The sequence below is a fragment of the Pelmatolapia mariae genome, linkage group LG7 (genome assembly GCF_036321145.2).
Source record: "Pelmatolapia mariae isolate MD_Pm_ZW linkage group LG7, Pm_UMD_F_2, whole genome shotgun sequence".
Lineage (NCBI taxonomy): Eukaryota > Metazoa > Chordata > Actinopteri > Cichliformes > Cichlidae > Pelmatolapia > Pelmatolapia mariae.
The window spans coordinates 19282309-19296262 of NC_086233.1; the positions used below are offsets into that span (position 1 = coordinate 19282309).

Below are 13954 nucleotides of genomic sequence, written 5' to 3' on the forward strand. Positions count from 1 at the left end.
TATCGCTACTTGAAAGGACAAAACATCTCGGACAAAGAGTTCGAAGTTTCCGGAATAAAGCGTTCACTGACTCAGTTCACCGAGTGTTTGTGGTGGTGTTGCTGTGGGATGAAAGCAGTGACTCATCCGTTTTGGTGTCACATGATTGACTGTGTGTGTCACGGTGCCACATGCTCGCTCCATCCTCTCTAGTCTACAAGGGAACCGGTGCCAGCGGAGCTGCACGGCCGGATTCTACCATGACCCGCAGGAAGTCGCGTGCAAGCCTTGTCACCAGGCCTGCGCTACCTGTGCAGGTGAGAGCGGGGGTCAAAAGTCACATTTTGGTTTTGGTTTTTACTGCTGCCGTTTGAATTGCTCCTTTATGTCCTTTATCCAGTAATCCAGTTAAGTGTGTGTGTGTGTCTGCCTCATGCTGCACCAGGTGCAGGTGTTGAGGCGTGCAACACTTGTGCAGAAGGCTACTTGATGGAGGAGTGGAGGTGCGTGTCCTCCTGCAGTGCTGGCTTCTACGCCACAGAACCAAACCCAGAGATAGCTGATGGGCACAGGATATGTAGGAGGTGAGCTCACTGGTGTGTGTTCAGGTGTGGGAGGTTTGTTTATCTGCTGGTGGCAGGCCTTATTCTGGTGGTTGGCTTCCACGTGTGTTTGTGCTTGTTTTGGCACTCGTGTTTGTTGTTGCTGTGCGCCTGTATGGAGTGGGGTTTAGTTATTTTTTCTGTGTGTGTGTTTTGTGTGTGTGTGGTCAGGATTTTTGTGTGAAGGGTTCACTTGTTCGCTCTCTGTGCTCCTCTCTTCAGGTGTGACGCCAGCTGTCTCACCTGTGTGGGGCCGAGCCGATGGAACTGCAGCAGCTGTTCCAGCGGTCACAGCCTGCAGAGGGGAGCGTGTGTTGCTGACACCGAGTGCACGGACGGTCGGTCGGCCGTCTTCCACGTTTTATTCTTGACACGTTTGGTTCATAAATTTAAATGATATTTAACGCAGAAGCAAAATCCATTAATATGTGTCAGTTTAGCATGAAATATGCGTTCTCATCTCTGAGTCATTCAGATTTTTTTTTTTAAACCAGAAGTCATTCAGCCGTGGCACATGAAAGCCACCTCTGCACCTCAGATGGTTATTCATTTCTGAGTCAGTGTGCTTCTCCTGCTTTCTGTCTAACAGGAGAGTACCAGGACAGTAACGGGGAGTGCCACGCGTGCCACGCAACGTGCCTGAAGTGCACGGGGCCGCAAAGCGAAGACTGCATCAGCTGTATTTCTTCACAGTGAGCTGGACTTGACTGTTTTAGATTGAGTACATGCCACTGTTTCTCTATAATACATGATATTTCGCTGGGTGTGAGCCTGAAATAATATTTCCCAGATGAATTGTTATTGCCATTGTTTGCAAGCTAGTAAGACATTGATTCTTTCTATGTAATATGATGGAACAAGCCTTGGTATACAGCTGAAACACTTATGACAAGGTGATATATATATATATATATATATATATATATATATATATATATATATATATATATATATATATATACATATATATACATATATATCTATATATATATCTATATATATATATATATATACACATACACAAACTACAGATGTACTCCACCCAAGCTGCCCACTTGGAGCAAAATATAAATAAAGCACAAAATGTGCCATTTATGGTCTGTTAGTTTTTTAAAAGTTGCCTCAAGGAAACTGTACCTTAACACTTAATTACTTAATGATAAGCATCATCCTATCACCCTTTCTGTTCCTGTAATCCAAGTTCTGACTCCATGATTGGAGGGAGCTCTGTGAGGGAGATAGCATCTGTGAAAGGACTCCACTTCTTGTCATGAATGAAGCATACAGCTCGTGGCTATTGTTGTCATGCTGCTGACCAGATGTCTCCCTGATGCTCCTCATGGATAAAATGTCAAAAAAAAAAGACTCCCACATTACCCACATTTCAGCCAACATTCCCACCCTTTCTTCTCCTCCTCCCTTTGTCGGCTGATCCAGCTACATCTGTGTAAATGCACCATATGGTACACGCTGGGATTTAAATGAGTTCAGCTCATTTACATACTTATAATTCATATGTGTTGATTTTGTGATGTTGATGTTGCCTGCTGCAGGGCTCTGGATGAGGGCCGCTGTGTGGTGGGATGCGCCAGTGGGAAGTACCAGTCAGGTGGCCGGTGTCACCTGTGCGACCACACCTGCGCCACGTGTGTGGACGCGGGGCCTGCCAACTGCACGAGCTGTGACACCGGTGAGTACGAAATGAGTAGCTCGCAGTAAGTGTGACGTGGTGTGTGCAGTATGTGAATGGAAACCTGGCTGAGACATTAAAAAGATGAAAAGGAAGGAAAATGATATTTTGTAAAAATAAAGCCACAAACTCCCCAAGGGCTACACTAAAACTTTGAGATTTAGGCTGGAGCCTATCCCAGCTGTCATAAAGTGAGAGGCATGGTGCACACCATGTACAGGTGTACAAATGGGTTCGTCCTCAGTTTCATGCCCCACCCTCCCTGACTCTGTCTTTATTGTTTCTCACACTCTTCATGAATCCGTCTGGAGGCCCCGTGAGCCGCAGGCAGTCCTCACTGAGGCCTTCCCCAAACCCCAGCCACAGATTAATGCTTAGTCCATTCACTATTCTCTTAAAGAAATGGCCTCAAACCTAACTACAGACGTGGCTTTCTAGTGAAATTGCTGTTTATTCTCCAGATAAGTTTAAGGTGGAGCGTTACCTCTATGAAGGCATGTGTCTGGACGCCTGTCCTGAGGCTTTCTACCACACCAAGCAGAGGACCTGCGAGCCCTGTGTAGACCACTGCCGACTCTGCACAGGCCCCAACCACTGCCTGAAGTGTAACTCCTCCTACTATGTCTCTGATGGATCCTGTGTTAAGCTGGAGTGTGGGGAAGGTAAGCAAGGTTGCATGTTGAGGAGTGTTTAAGGAGCGTTGTTTCACACCTGTCCACACTGACCTCGCGCTCTCACCCTCCGCTCTCTATCTCCTTTCTCAGGTGAGGTGGAAGACCCAGATTATGACGACTGCATGGCCTGCGAGCAAGGCTGCAAGAAGTGTGTCCTGTGTAAGTCACGACCCAGTAGCCATAATAAAGTTTTCCCAAATGAATGTCGCCCACAGTGGAACAAAATGAAGGTGTCCCCGCCCCTGTAGGTCCTCTTAAAAAAAAAAAAAGGCGGCTGAATTTTTCTTTTTCTTTTTTTTTTTGTCTGCTTTCGACAGATAACCCCAGGCATTGTCTGTCCTGCATTGAGGGCTTTTACAAGTAAGGCTGTGTGCCTCGCTCTCGCCGTGTGTGATCTCGCCACTCTGGGCTCACTTTTCTCTTTTATTTAATCTCTGAGCTAATGCAAAAGACCTCCGCTTGCAGTGAGAGTAGAGCTCATGTTTGTGTGTGATGCAAACATCAACCGCTGCTTTTTGTCGTAAGTTTCCAGGATGGCTGCTACAAAAACTGCCCGGCTAAGACGTACAGCGTAGAAGAAGAAATGACCTGCGTTCCGTGTGATGACAACTGCGTGAGCTGCGATGAACACGAGTGCTACTGGTGTGAGAGCGACCTCTTCTTATTAGGTAATTTGCCCCCGTTGGGTAAGACGTGAAGCTACACTCAAAGAATATTTTTTGCCCATATAAACACTGAAACAATCATTTTGCACAAAATGCAACTAAAATCTATAAAATCAAATTCATTATTCATTCAAATAATTAATCATATGGGAAAATATGCTCAGTATAAGCTAAATGCATACAAATCAATTTACAATTTACATTTCATTAGACCAGATTCCATTAAATGTAACATTTTTACATTGTAAGTATGTAACAGAATTATATGGAATATATAATCTTCATGTAATTAAATTACTTACATCAGCATTTGGGGGATAAATATTTTTGGAGTTTGTAAAGGATTATTTACATCATCGTTATTGAAGTGCTATAAGTTGAGATATTTTGACATAAGCATGGACAGAGACCCTGTCATCATTTTATTTGCAATGACATATGAAATCATTTTTAAGAGTAAAGCATGAGAGTAGATGGATTTTTGTGATGCATGCCATTAAATGCATTAGTATTATAACTGAAAATAAATGCAGATGTAGATAGAAAATATAATAGGCAAGTAACTGGATAGATCAATTAGTGCACAAGCAAACAAAAACTGAAATATTATTTTATAAAAATGGCATATCCATCCATTTCTTAGATATAGTGATGGAGGCTATGAAGATGGTTGGTCTGACAGAAGAGGATGCTAGGGAGAGGCAGATGATCTGCTGTGACTCCTAAAGGGAGCAGCTGGAAGATGAATAAGATCCATTTTCTTCCACTTATCCAGCTCAGGCCCATGAAGGGTGTGATGGAGGGTGACAATCCCAGCTGACATAGGGCAAGAATCAGAGTACACCCTGGACAAGTCACCAATCTGTTGCAGGGTGACAAAGAAACACCTATGGCCAGATTTTAGAATTTTTGGAAGTTAGAAAAGAAAGAAAAGCTTTAAGACAACATGGATAATCCACAAAGGACCAGTTGGACCTCACCAGTCTTCCCAGTCTTCAGTAAAAATAAATTTTTTTCTCACAGATGGTTAGTCATTTATTAGAGCAATCATTAAAAACCAATGCAAATGACTTGATACTGTCTTTGGGTAATTTGGTATTTTAGTAATTCTAAACTTTTTAAACTGATGTGTGAAACTGGTGAAGGCTGCTTTAATGTAAAGTGCAGCCTGCCCACCTGGATCACATGAAGTACTTATCAGAGGCTACGTTTTTTTTTTCCTCAGAGGGGAAGTGTGTTTCAGAATGTCCGGATGGTTTCTACGGCGATGAAGACTCCAATAACTGCGAGGAGTGTCACTCGGACTGTGTGACATGTAGCGGCCCCGAGGACGAGGACTGTCTGTTGTGTGAGGAGGGAAAGGCGCTAGAAAATGGAGAGTGTGTGTCTGACCATGAGGTCTGTCCCATTAAGACCTTTCTCAGCGGTGAGACTAATACTTGTATTCCACTAATCCATCTGTCTGCCCATAATGAATCAGGGATTTGGGCACTTTCACAGGAGCAGAAAAGAAATCTTGGAGGGTAATTGGTCTGTGTGCCACTGTCCCTGAACTCTGTACCAACTTAAGTACCCAAAACAGAATGCATGTCAGCCAGACACAGAATTAGAAATAATTGATTGTGTGCGTTGAACATTTTGTTCCCTTCGCAAATTAGTTTGACAGACCTTAAACAATGTATGGTAATTAGTTTGAGGCAAGACATCTTAATTATTAGAAACTTAAATAACTCTGAGAAAAGTGCATAGGTTAATACAAAGATTGAAAACGAGCACGGGGAAATAAAGTTATTCTGAAACTTTAAATCTGAGCAGTGACAAAGCTCAATTTAAGTTTCAAATGAGTACTCGTTTTAGGTACAAGTCTTCGATAGCTTAGATAAGTTAGACAGATGAGTAATGTATCATCTGTTGAATCTAAATAAAAAGCAAAAGGACAAGTAAGGGTTTATCCATGATTATGTTGGAATTAGTTTTTTCCCACTTTGTGTGAACTGTAGTTGAATGTTTTGCAAACAAACCTCACTGTTATCACTTCAGCGTGTTCAGAAGTTTCAGTATTCATCCCACATAGCAGACAGGTCTGGCCCGGATCTGGTGTCAAGCTGGCACTGCTGGCTGACTTCTAGCATGGTAAATGGTATGTCATCCAGATAAGGGCCAGGCCTGGCGTAGATGGCACGCCATATCTGTCCCGATTGTGGTTTGGTTTATGTGGCCCAGGCTCATAGAAAACAGGTCTGGCCTGGACCTGGCATCAAGCTGGCACCTCTGACTGACTGGTGTCATGGCAGAGTGTATGTCAACCAGATGTGGGCCAGGTCGGGCAGTGATGTTCCTATGTGTTCCTATTTTCCTATTTTAGTTAGAAGACCCAAATGCCATGTTGCAATACTATACTGCTATGGTAGCTAACGTTTCAAATGCAGGTTTGTGAGTGTACACTTTATCCAAAACCTAGTGAGGGTTTATTCATGTTTACCACTGGGTGGCTGTAGTTCAGGAGGTAGAGCAGGTCACCTACTGATTGGAAGCTTAGTGATTCAATCCCTGGTTCCTCCAGTCTGCATGTCAAGAGTGTGAATATGTATGAATGTAGTTAGGAAGCACTCAGTTTAGACAAAGTGTGTGATTGGGTGAATGTTGTATAGAGCACTATGAGTAATCCGCGAGAGTAGAAAAGCGCTATATAAGAATCAGTCCATTCACTGTCTGAACAGAGTTTTGTCATGTTACTTTTGCACTATTATGTTCCAGCACATGTTGTAATTACATGGCTTGATTAAGGTACACATTAGGCTGACATCTGGGGCCAGAGCTGAAACTGTTCTGGGCCAGCACAGGACCACCAGTGTGTCTGCAACTGCCCTTGTGCTGGCCCATGTGTGGGCCACCTCTGGCAAACCAGATCTGGGCCACCAAAGGGCCGTCATTCTTTGCGGTATGTGGGCCATGTGTAAGCACATTGTGTGGTCCAGATCCGGGCCATACCAATTTTGCTATGTGGGATGTTGTGATCGAGGCATTTCAGTCAAAAGTAGAAGCTATGAAAGATTACTAAGCATACAAACTGACCACAGAACACAGATTTGCTGGGTCTGTCAAATAGTATAAAAGTTCCCAGGAAATTGTGACGAGAACTGTAGAAGTCACTGACAGTAAATAGTAATATTTTGACATTTTTACTGTTCAGACATGACCAAAAAATCTATTGAATTAAAACTTCTTTGTAGATGTTTTAAGAGTTTGGACAGTGTTAGCCTCACCAGCTTCAAAGATGGTAGCTGTTTCAGTTTCACCAAGTCACCCAGTTGTGCTAATAAGCTGGTAGCTCAAGTTTTATATAAGATGATAAACTGTTTGAATTAGACTAAACGCAATATTCTAGCTTCCAGTGCATACACTTGCTGGCCACTTTTAGGTACACATCTACACATGTTTAAATATCTGTAACTGCTTATTAAAGCAAATATCAAATCTGCAACTCGGTGGATTTAGGCATATATAGACGGTCAAGATGACCTGCTGAAGGTCAAACTGAGCATCAGAATGGGGAAGAAAGCTGATATAAGTCACTTTGAATGTGTCATGCTTGTTGGTCCCAGACTGAGTTCACCTTCATTACTGAGAAGTGCTATAGCCTGCTTGAGCATTGATGTTGGTCAAGTGTCCAGCCCAGTAGTAGCGAGTGTGCCTAATAAACTGTCCGATGAGTCTATAAGAAGATTGGCAACCATTCTCTGAGGTTTCAAGTGATTAAAACGTTAAAAAAATTTTAACGAACACTTTCAGTACATGAATGAAGTTTTTCGGGCACAATAGCAAAATACACCTGGTTCTGGGTCAGTTTGCGTCTATTATGTGTTGTGTTGTTACATGACACTTTATGATGATTGTAGTGTTGTTGCCCTCCAGATGGGGAGTGCGAGGACTGCCACCCATCCTGTGAGTCCTGCGCTGGACCGGAGAAGAACCAGTGTACAAAATGTGCAAAAGGTTTGTCACTGATTTATTGTTTCTATGCTGTTTCAGACCTCAGCAGCTTGCTCTGAGCTAACAATGATGACGTTCATCTTTTGTCATTTGTCCTTCAGGGCGATTTTTGACCACGCAGCAAACATGTGTGTTAAAGTGTCCGGGGGGCTTCATTGCCAGTCAGCTGAGCGGTGTGTGCGAGGCGTGCCCTGCAGGTTGTTTGCAGTGTGTGGACGCTCAGCACTGCATCCGCTGCCAGAGCGCTCGCAAAGCTCAGTTGTTCCTGCAGGATGGGCAGTGTGTTCAAGAGTGTGTGAGGTCAGGAGGTCGATCCTATTGCTGCTATCTTCTAAATGTCACACAAGATGTTTGAGGCACGTCTTCTGGCGAGCCAAAAATAAATGTCAGAAGATGCCTGTGATTTTGACATTTCCTACTTGATTTTCTATTAAATTTTTTATGTCCTTAAAGCCAGAAGCATATATTGATCTTGCTGAAGCTCCAAGCTATGAAGCTTCATTTAAACTTTCTGACCATGTGACCTTTTTTTTACTATTTGCTAAGTGGCCTCCTTTACCAGTACATGTTATTCATACATGGTTTGCAGCAAGAACAAAGCGAATAACAGAGTAAATACAAACCTAATGGAAAGTATATTTTAAGTGTGCTGCCCTGCGTTTTCTACCTGTCCATCAAGCTCTTTGTTGCTTCCAATAGGGGCTTTCCTGCAGGCCAGGTTTGTCATAGCTGTGCACCTGGCTGTGCATCCTGTGCGAGGAATGCTACCCACTGCCTCAGCTGTGAAGAATCTCTTCTCCTACACAAGCACCAGTGTGTAGACAAGTGTCCTCCAGCACACACTGTCCAGGAGAGAGAATGCCAACCCTGTCCCTCAGCCTGCCAGGAGTGCGACCCACTCGGCGTTTGCACAGGTACAGAAATGCAATGCAAACTACGACAAATTCAGCTGTAGGAGCTTTTTCAGTCTTCCGCTTTTAGCTCTTTCTGTGCTTTTAGTATTCTTTAGTCGGCATGTATGACTGACTCCATATGATTACCAGCAGCATTACAACACAGCAAGCATTATGCATGGTTCCTGTACAGCATATTCTTTATAACTATAAGCATTTATTTTTTCCTAAAGCATTACTATGGGGTTGCCATTTAGTTCAATACTTTAAATAACTATTGGACTGCAGTACAATTTCAAACACATCGTCACGTTTCCCCCAGGTTGAAAAAAAAGTGCACCACCTTTAAGTTTAATGTTTTATTTATCGGGGCATAATTTAAAAAAAAACTTCATAATAAACAGTAAATAATTTTGCATATAACTGTATCAGTCTCTCACATTGTTGTGGAGAAATTTACATTACATTGTTGCTTTCATTTATTAGGGTTTGTTTATGTTTCTGTCATAAAATTTCAGTTGAGATGGGGTTTTTGGCTGAACTATTGCAACACCGGGATCCAATTCAGTTTTACTTATATAGCTCAAGGTGCTTTATATTCTCATCCTTTTCAGTCATTTTTTGTAGATGTGCCGCTGTGCTTGGGATCATTGTCCTGTTGCATGGCCTATCAAGTTTTTTTGTATTTTGTCTGAGTGTTGCACAGTCTGACCTTAGGGTGAATTTGCTGCAGCATCCACTCCTGGGAGGATTGGCAACTGTGTTGAATGTTTTTTCCATTTGTGAATGATCCTTCTCGATGCAGAGTGATGCACTTGAAGTTGTTTGGAAAGGGCTTTACAGCTCTTCCCTGAATGATGGGCAGCAACAATTGCTTCTCTAAGGTCATTTTCTCTAAGGTTAACACATGCTTGTCATGTGTTAACACACATCTGAATGCTCCTGACCAGCTGCCAATACCTTTGATTTTATAGAAGATAGAAGGTAGTTTTTGTGTCATCTCTCAGACAAACAATCATTACTTAATTCAATTCCTTCATTAATTACCTCTACCCCAACATTGTCTTTTTTTTCCTATGCAACTTTATAGAGTTTTATAGCTGTTTCGATTTCACCAAGTCACCCCAAAGTTGACTAAATAACAAAGTAGCTTAGTTATCTGTTCAGAACTGAACTCAGTAGATGGTGGAGACCGAAACAGAGGTAAAAATGTGGGTACATTGCACTTTTAATCAGCTGATGATCAGAAATATGACTCCAAATGAATAATCGTTTGTATCAAAAAATTTAGCATACTCAGAGTTTCACTTAGCCTAACACCAGCAATCCAGCTCAGCCATTACACAAATCTGTCTGTGAGCTCATGCACAGCTTGTGCACATGAAGAAGGCAGTGCTGCTAGCACGACCAGTCGCAAACCACGGACAAAGTCTGTTGGCAGTAAGCAAAAGACCTAAATTAAAAGCAACACATTGACTGCAGCCAAAGCAGCAGTATGTGAGCAAGGAATAGCACTGTACGGTATGTTTGATTTTTTTTTTCTCTCTCTCTTTTTTTAAGAGCTCTATGAATGTGTGTCCGTTTCATGTGCTGCTGTCAGTAAGCGAGGCAGGAATCTCGCTGTATAAGGCCAATTAAATGCCAGGAAAGAAAGGTGGCAAACAATGCCGACTGTGTCACTTAAAAGCTGTAACCCCATCAGCGGCAACCCTGAGAGAATAAGGCTGATAGAATTAGACTTGCTCCCAGATGTGTTAAACTCGTGTCAGAAATAAAAATAATAATTCAAGCACACAATAAGCTTACTTGAAACCTTTTCAAACAAATTTTCTAAGGCCAACGTGTACAAGGTTTAGGCTCTGTGTGTCTGTGGATGCCTTCTTCTCGTCTCTCAGTTTCCTCACCTCCTCTCCTCGTGCTCCTCACAGAGATTTGGGAGGAGAGGAAGAGACACGAGGAGAGGCATCCTCGTGTCAGAGCCATCATTTTAAAGTGATCAATTAATCTTGACACGTGACACAGCTGCATCATCTTTCTATTGTTTTTTTAAAGCCTCCTGTTTAATGAACAGGGCTCATGACAACACAGTTCTACTTTTAATGGAATTTACAGCATAGCACAATGTCACAAGATGTACCTTTTTTAAATTATTTTTTCATAAAACAGATGTTGAAGGGCAGGCATCGGATCACACATTTGATCACCCTAAAAGGCTAAAACGAGTTGTGAACACAAAGGACTAGTGGGTGCAGTGTCCTCATCAGACCCTGGTTTGTGTATTCCAGCTGTGCCACGCCTCACGTGCAAAAATAGAAGCAGCCGACAGACTGATGAGACCGAGGGAGAGGCGGGGCTATAAATACCCAGAGAATAGGTACAAATAATGAACACAGGTGTAACCAACCTGAGCCTTGATACACAAAACCCACATAAACAAAACTAAACTAGACAAAGATAAGGAAACACGGGCAAAACATGAACACTTAGAAACGGGAGAATCAGTTGAATACGGACCAAACCATGGCTGATAACATTGATCTTTGTCTGTTGAATAACAGTTGCTGATTTGCTTGTCTTCACATGTTGAAAAAAAAATCTGTTAAAATACATCCAGCACTGATGACAGGGCTCTGATTCTTGTGCATGCAGTAAATCCTTCCTGCATTTATGAGTGTTCTTGGCACAGGCTGTGAGGAGTATCACTTTCTCCACGAGGGCCTGTGCGTGCTAGACTGTCCGGAGAGGTTCTTTGAGGACAAAGAGCAAGGGAGGTGTTTGCAGTGCCACCTGGACTGCGCTTTGTGTGATGGGCCAAACAGCAACGACTGCGACGCCTGCACGGACGCAGAGGCCACCCTGCACAACGGGGCGTGTCTTGGAGCGTGTCCCTCTCATACCTATATGGATGGTATAACAGGAGACTGCAAAGGTACAACATTTATCACACAGCAGAAAACACAAATCATCTGTCTTGTTTTTTGTGAGCAGGACTGATTTGATTTGATCGACTCCCCTCAGCAGCATAAAGTCGTGCCGCTTTATGTATTTATTTCTTCTTATACACTCTGACCGTCAGTCGTTCAAAGCATGACAAAGACAACCCCATCGCTCCTGAAGTTGATGCTGTGTTTTCTGTCCTGTAGAGCGCCCTTCATACATTTTCTCAATTATATTTTCTACTATGCCTGAGCGTGTTTCCCGACTGAAATAGCAGCGCTTCTGAGATGGTTAACAGGCAGCTGTCAAACCTTGAAAACAGCAGAGAGATGCCAAAGACAGTTCCCTCGAGAAAGACACACCGCTCTGATTTTGCTATTCAAAAACACAGAAGTGCAAAAATGTTGTAGACGATGCCCTCTTTTGTTGCTGCTTAAAGTAGCTGCCAACGGAAATGCATCCACTTGCATGTACCTATGTCTGCTGTGCGGTGAAATGGACAGAGTTTAATTTTGTTGCAGAAAATGTTTTCAAGGGTCATCCTGTAGCTTGAGAACCAAATATGTGGAAACCATTTTATTTAATGAAATGTACAGAGCACCAGATCAGCTTAAATGACATTAGTCATCTAAAGGCACTCTGTATTTTAAGTATAAAGATAACAACGTTATAGATAGAAACCCAATGATCCAATAATCCCCCCTTCAGCAAGCACTTGGTGGCAGACGGGCGAAAAACAAAACAAAAAAAAAAGTCCCTTTACAAGGAAGAAACCTCCAGCAGAACCAGGCTCAGGGTGGGAGGGTGGCCATCTGCTGTGACCGGCTGGAGGGGGGAGGGGGGGTAAGGGGAAAGGGAAGAGAGGAGAGAAGAGCACAGAGAGATGATAAACAACAAACAGACTGAAGCAGAACTTCACAAGAGAGAAAAACAAAGAACAGTGGCATGCAAATAGATGAGGAGAGAAGACTCAAGGATGGTTCAGGGTCATCTGATCTATAACTCTAAGCTTTATCAAAAGAGAAATAAACAAAAAAGCAACGTTTTACTCATAATTTAAAAAGAGAGAGAGTATTTGTCTCCCAAACCCAAGCTTCAAGCTTCTTCTGCCTCTGCAGATGGCAGCCCCTCCCTGAGCCTGGTTCTGAGGTTTCTTTCTGTTAAAAGGGAGTTTTTCTTTCCCACTGTCGCCACTAACTGCTTATACATAGGGGGTCATCTGATTGTTGGGGTTTTCTCTCTATTATTATAAGGTCTTTACCTTATAACATAAAGCTCCTGGAGGTGACTGTTGTTGTGATTTTGTGATTTGCAGAAGGGTTTGAGAGCTGATGGCTCTTATATCTTTGGAGACTCCATGGCCCCAAGTAAGACTGCACTTTGAGGGCAAAGTGCTCCGCTGGGAAAATTTGAGGTGTTTAATATGAAAGAAATATTCTAGTTCCTGTTAGCACTCTCGGTGCAGCCTTTTTTAATCAACTCAAGGCTTCTTGGAGAGGTATTAAAACAACCTAATAGAACAACATAGTAATAAGGAAATTACAAAATTTCATTGCTGTTTCGTGTGCCTAAGATGTTATGAGGTCTCAGAAATATTGAAAAAAAGACACAAAAATCCACATATTCCGTCCCAGCTGCAGTTTCTAAGGCCTTGTATTTTAGAAAATATTTACAGTATTTTTCATATGTATATATATATATGTATATATGTATGTATATATATATATATATATATATATATATATATATGTATATATGTATATATATATATATATATATATATATATATATGTATATATGTATATATATATATATATATATACATATATATATATAGTACAATACATGGCTTAATGTATGTATATAAGGTTAAAATAAGGTTATTTTATTAAATAATCTGATTCTGAGGTGGGGAACCTTTTCAGATTTGTCTGAGTCTGTATGGAAAGACACGCTTAAGTAAAACATTATATAACATTGTCATTGCAGGACTTTTACTTGTAAAACGTATTTTGGCACTTAGTCCAGGCATGGTATTTTTTTTATTCTTCTGCCTAATATGATTATAGTTTGGTGTCAAACTATATTAAAATTATATAGATATCAAGTCGAGATGAAACATTGATACTATCCTACTAAATTACTTCCTAATTCTGTTTCTAGACTGCAATACGTCATGTCTCACGTGCTTTGGACCTCATGCTAGCTCCTGCACCAGCTGCAGAGAGGGTCAGATGCTGGATGGTAACAGCCAATGCGTTCCATCAGCCAGTAAGTGCTCGCCTCACCAGTACATAGACCAGCACGGGGAATGCCATCCGTGTCACAAATACTGCTACAGGTGTTTGGGTCCTGGCAAAACCCACTGCCTGAGCTGCAACCCAAGACATCTCCTGCTCAGTGAGTCGAGTTCTTTTTTTTTCTCTTCTTTTTTTGGTAGAGCTAGTGATTTCTCTCAAGGCTGTGTGTCCTGGAAAGCTTGTCAGGCATCTGCGATGTTTGCTTAGCCCCCGTGATCGTG

The 13954-nt window shown here is 42.1% G+C and overlaps 1 protein-coding gene across 1 annotated transcript in view; it reads left to right on the forward strand.

Moving 5' to 3' along the window:
* pcsk5a (proprotein convertase subtilisin/kexin type 5a) overlaps window positions 1-13954 on the forward strand; it is a 38040-nt gene that overhangs the window by 15391 nt on the left and 8695 nt on the right. The window contains exons 19-33 of the mRNA XM_063480252.1: window positions 193-296; window positions 425-563; window positions 804-919; window positions 1171-1273; window positions 2135-2271; window positions 2733-2933; window positions 3036-3104; window positions 3263-3305; window positions 3471-3613; window positions 4836-5036; window positions 7526-7606; window positions 7705-7903; window positions 8303-8517; window positions 11183-11425; window positions 13597-13833. Coding sequence (XP_063336322.1) covers window positions 193-296; window positions 425-563; window positions 804-919; window positions 1171-1273; window positions 2135-2271; window positions 2733-2933; window positions 3036-3104; window positions 3263-3305; window positions 3471-3613; window positions 4836-5036; window positions 7526-7606; window positions 7705-7903; window positions 8303-8517; window positions 11183-11425; window positions 13597-13833 — 2231 coding nt within the window. The remainder of the gene's footprint in view (window positions 1-192; window positions 297-424; window positions 564-803; window positions 920-1170; window positions 1274-2134; window positions 2272-2732; window positions 2934-3035; window positions 3105-3262; window positions 3306-3470; window positions 3614-4835; window positions 5037-7525; window positions 7607-7704; window positions 7904-8302; window positions 8518-11182; window positions 11426-13596; window positions 13834-13954) is intronic.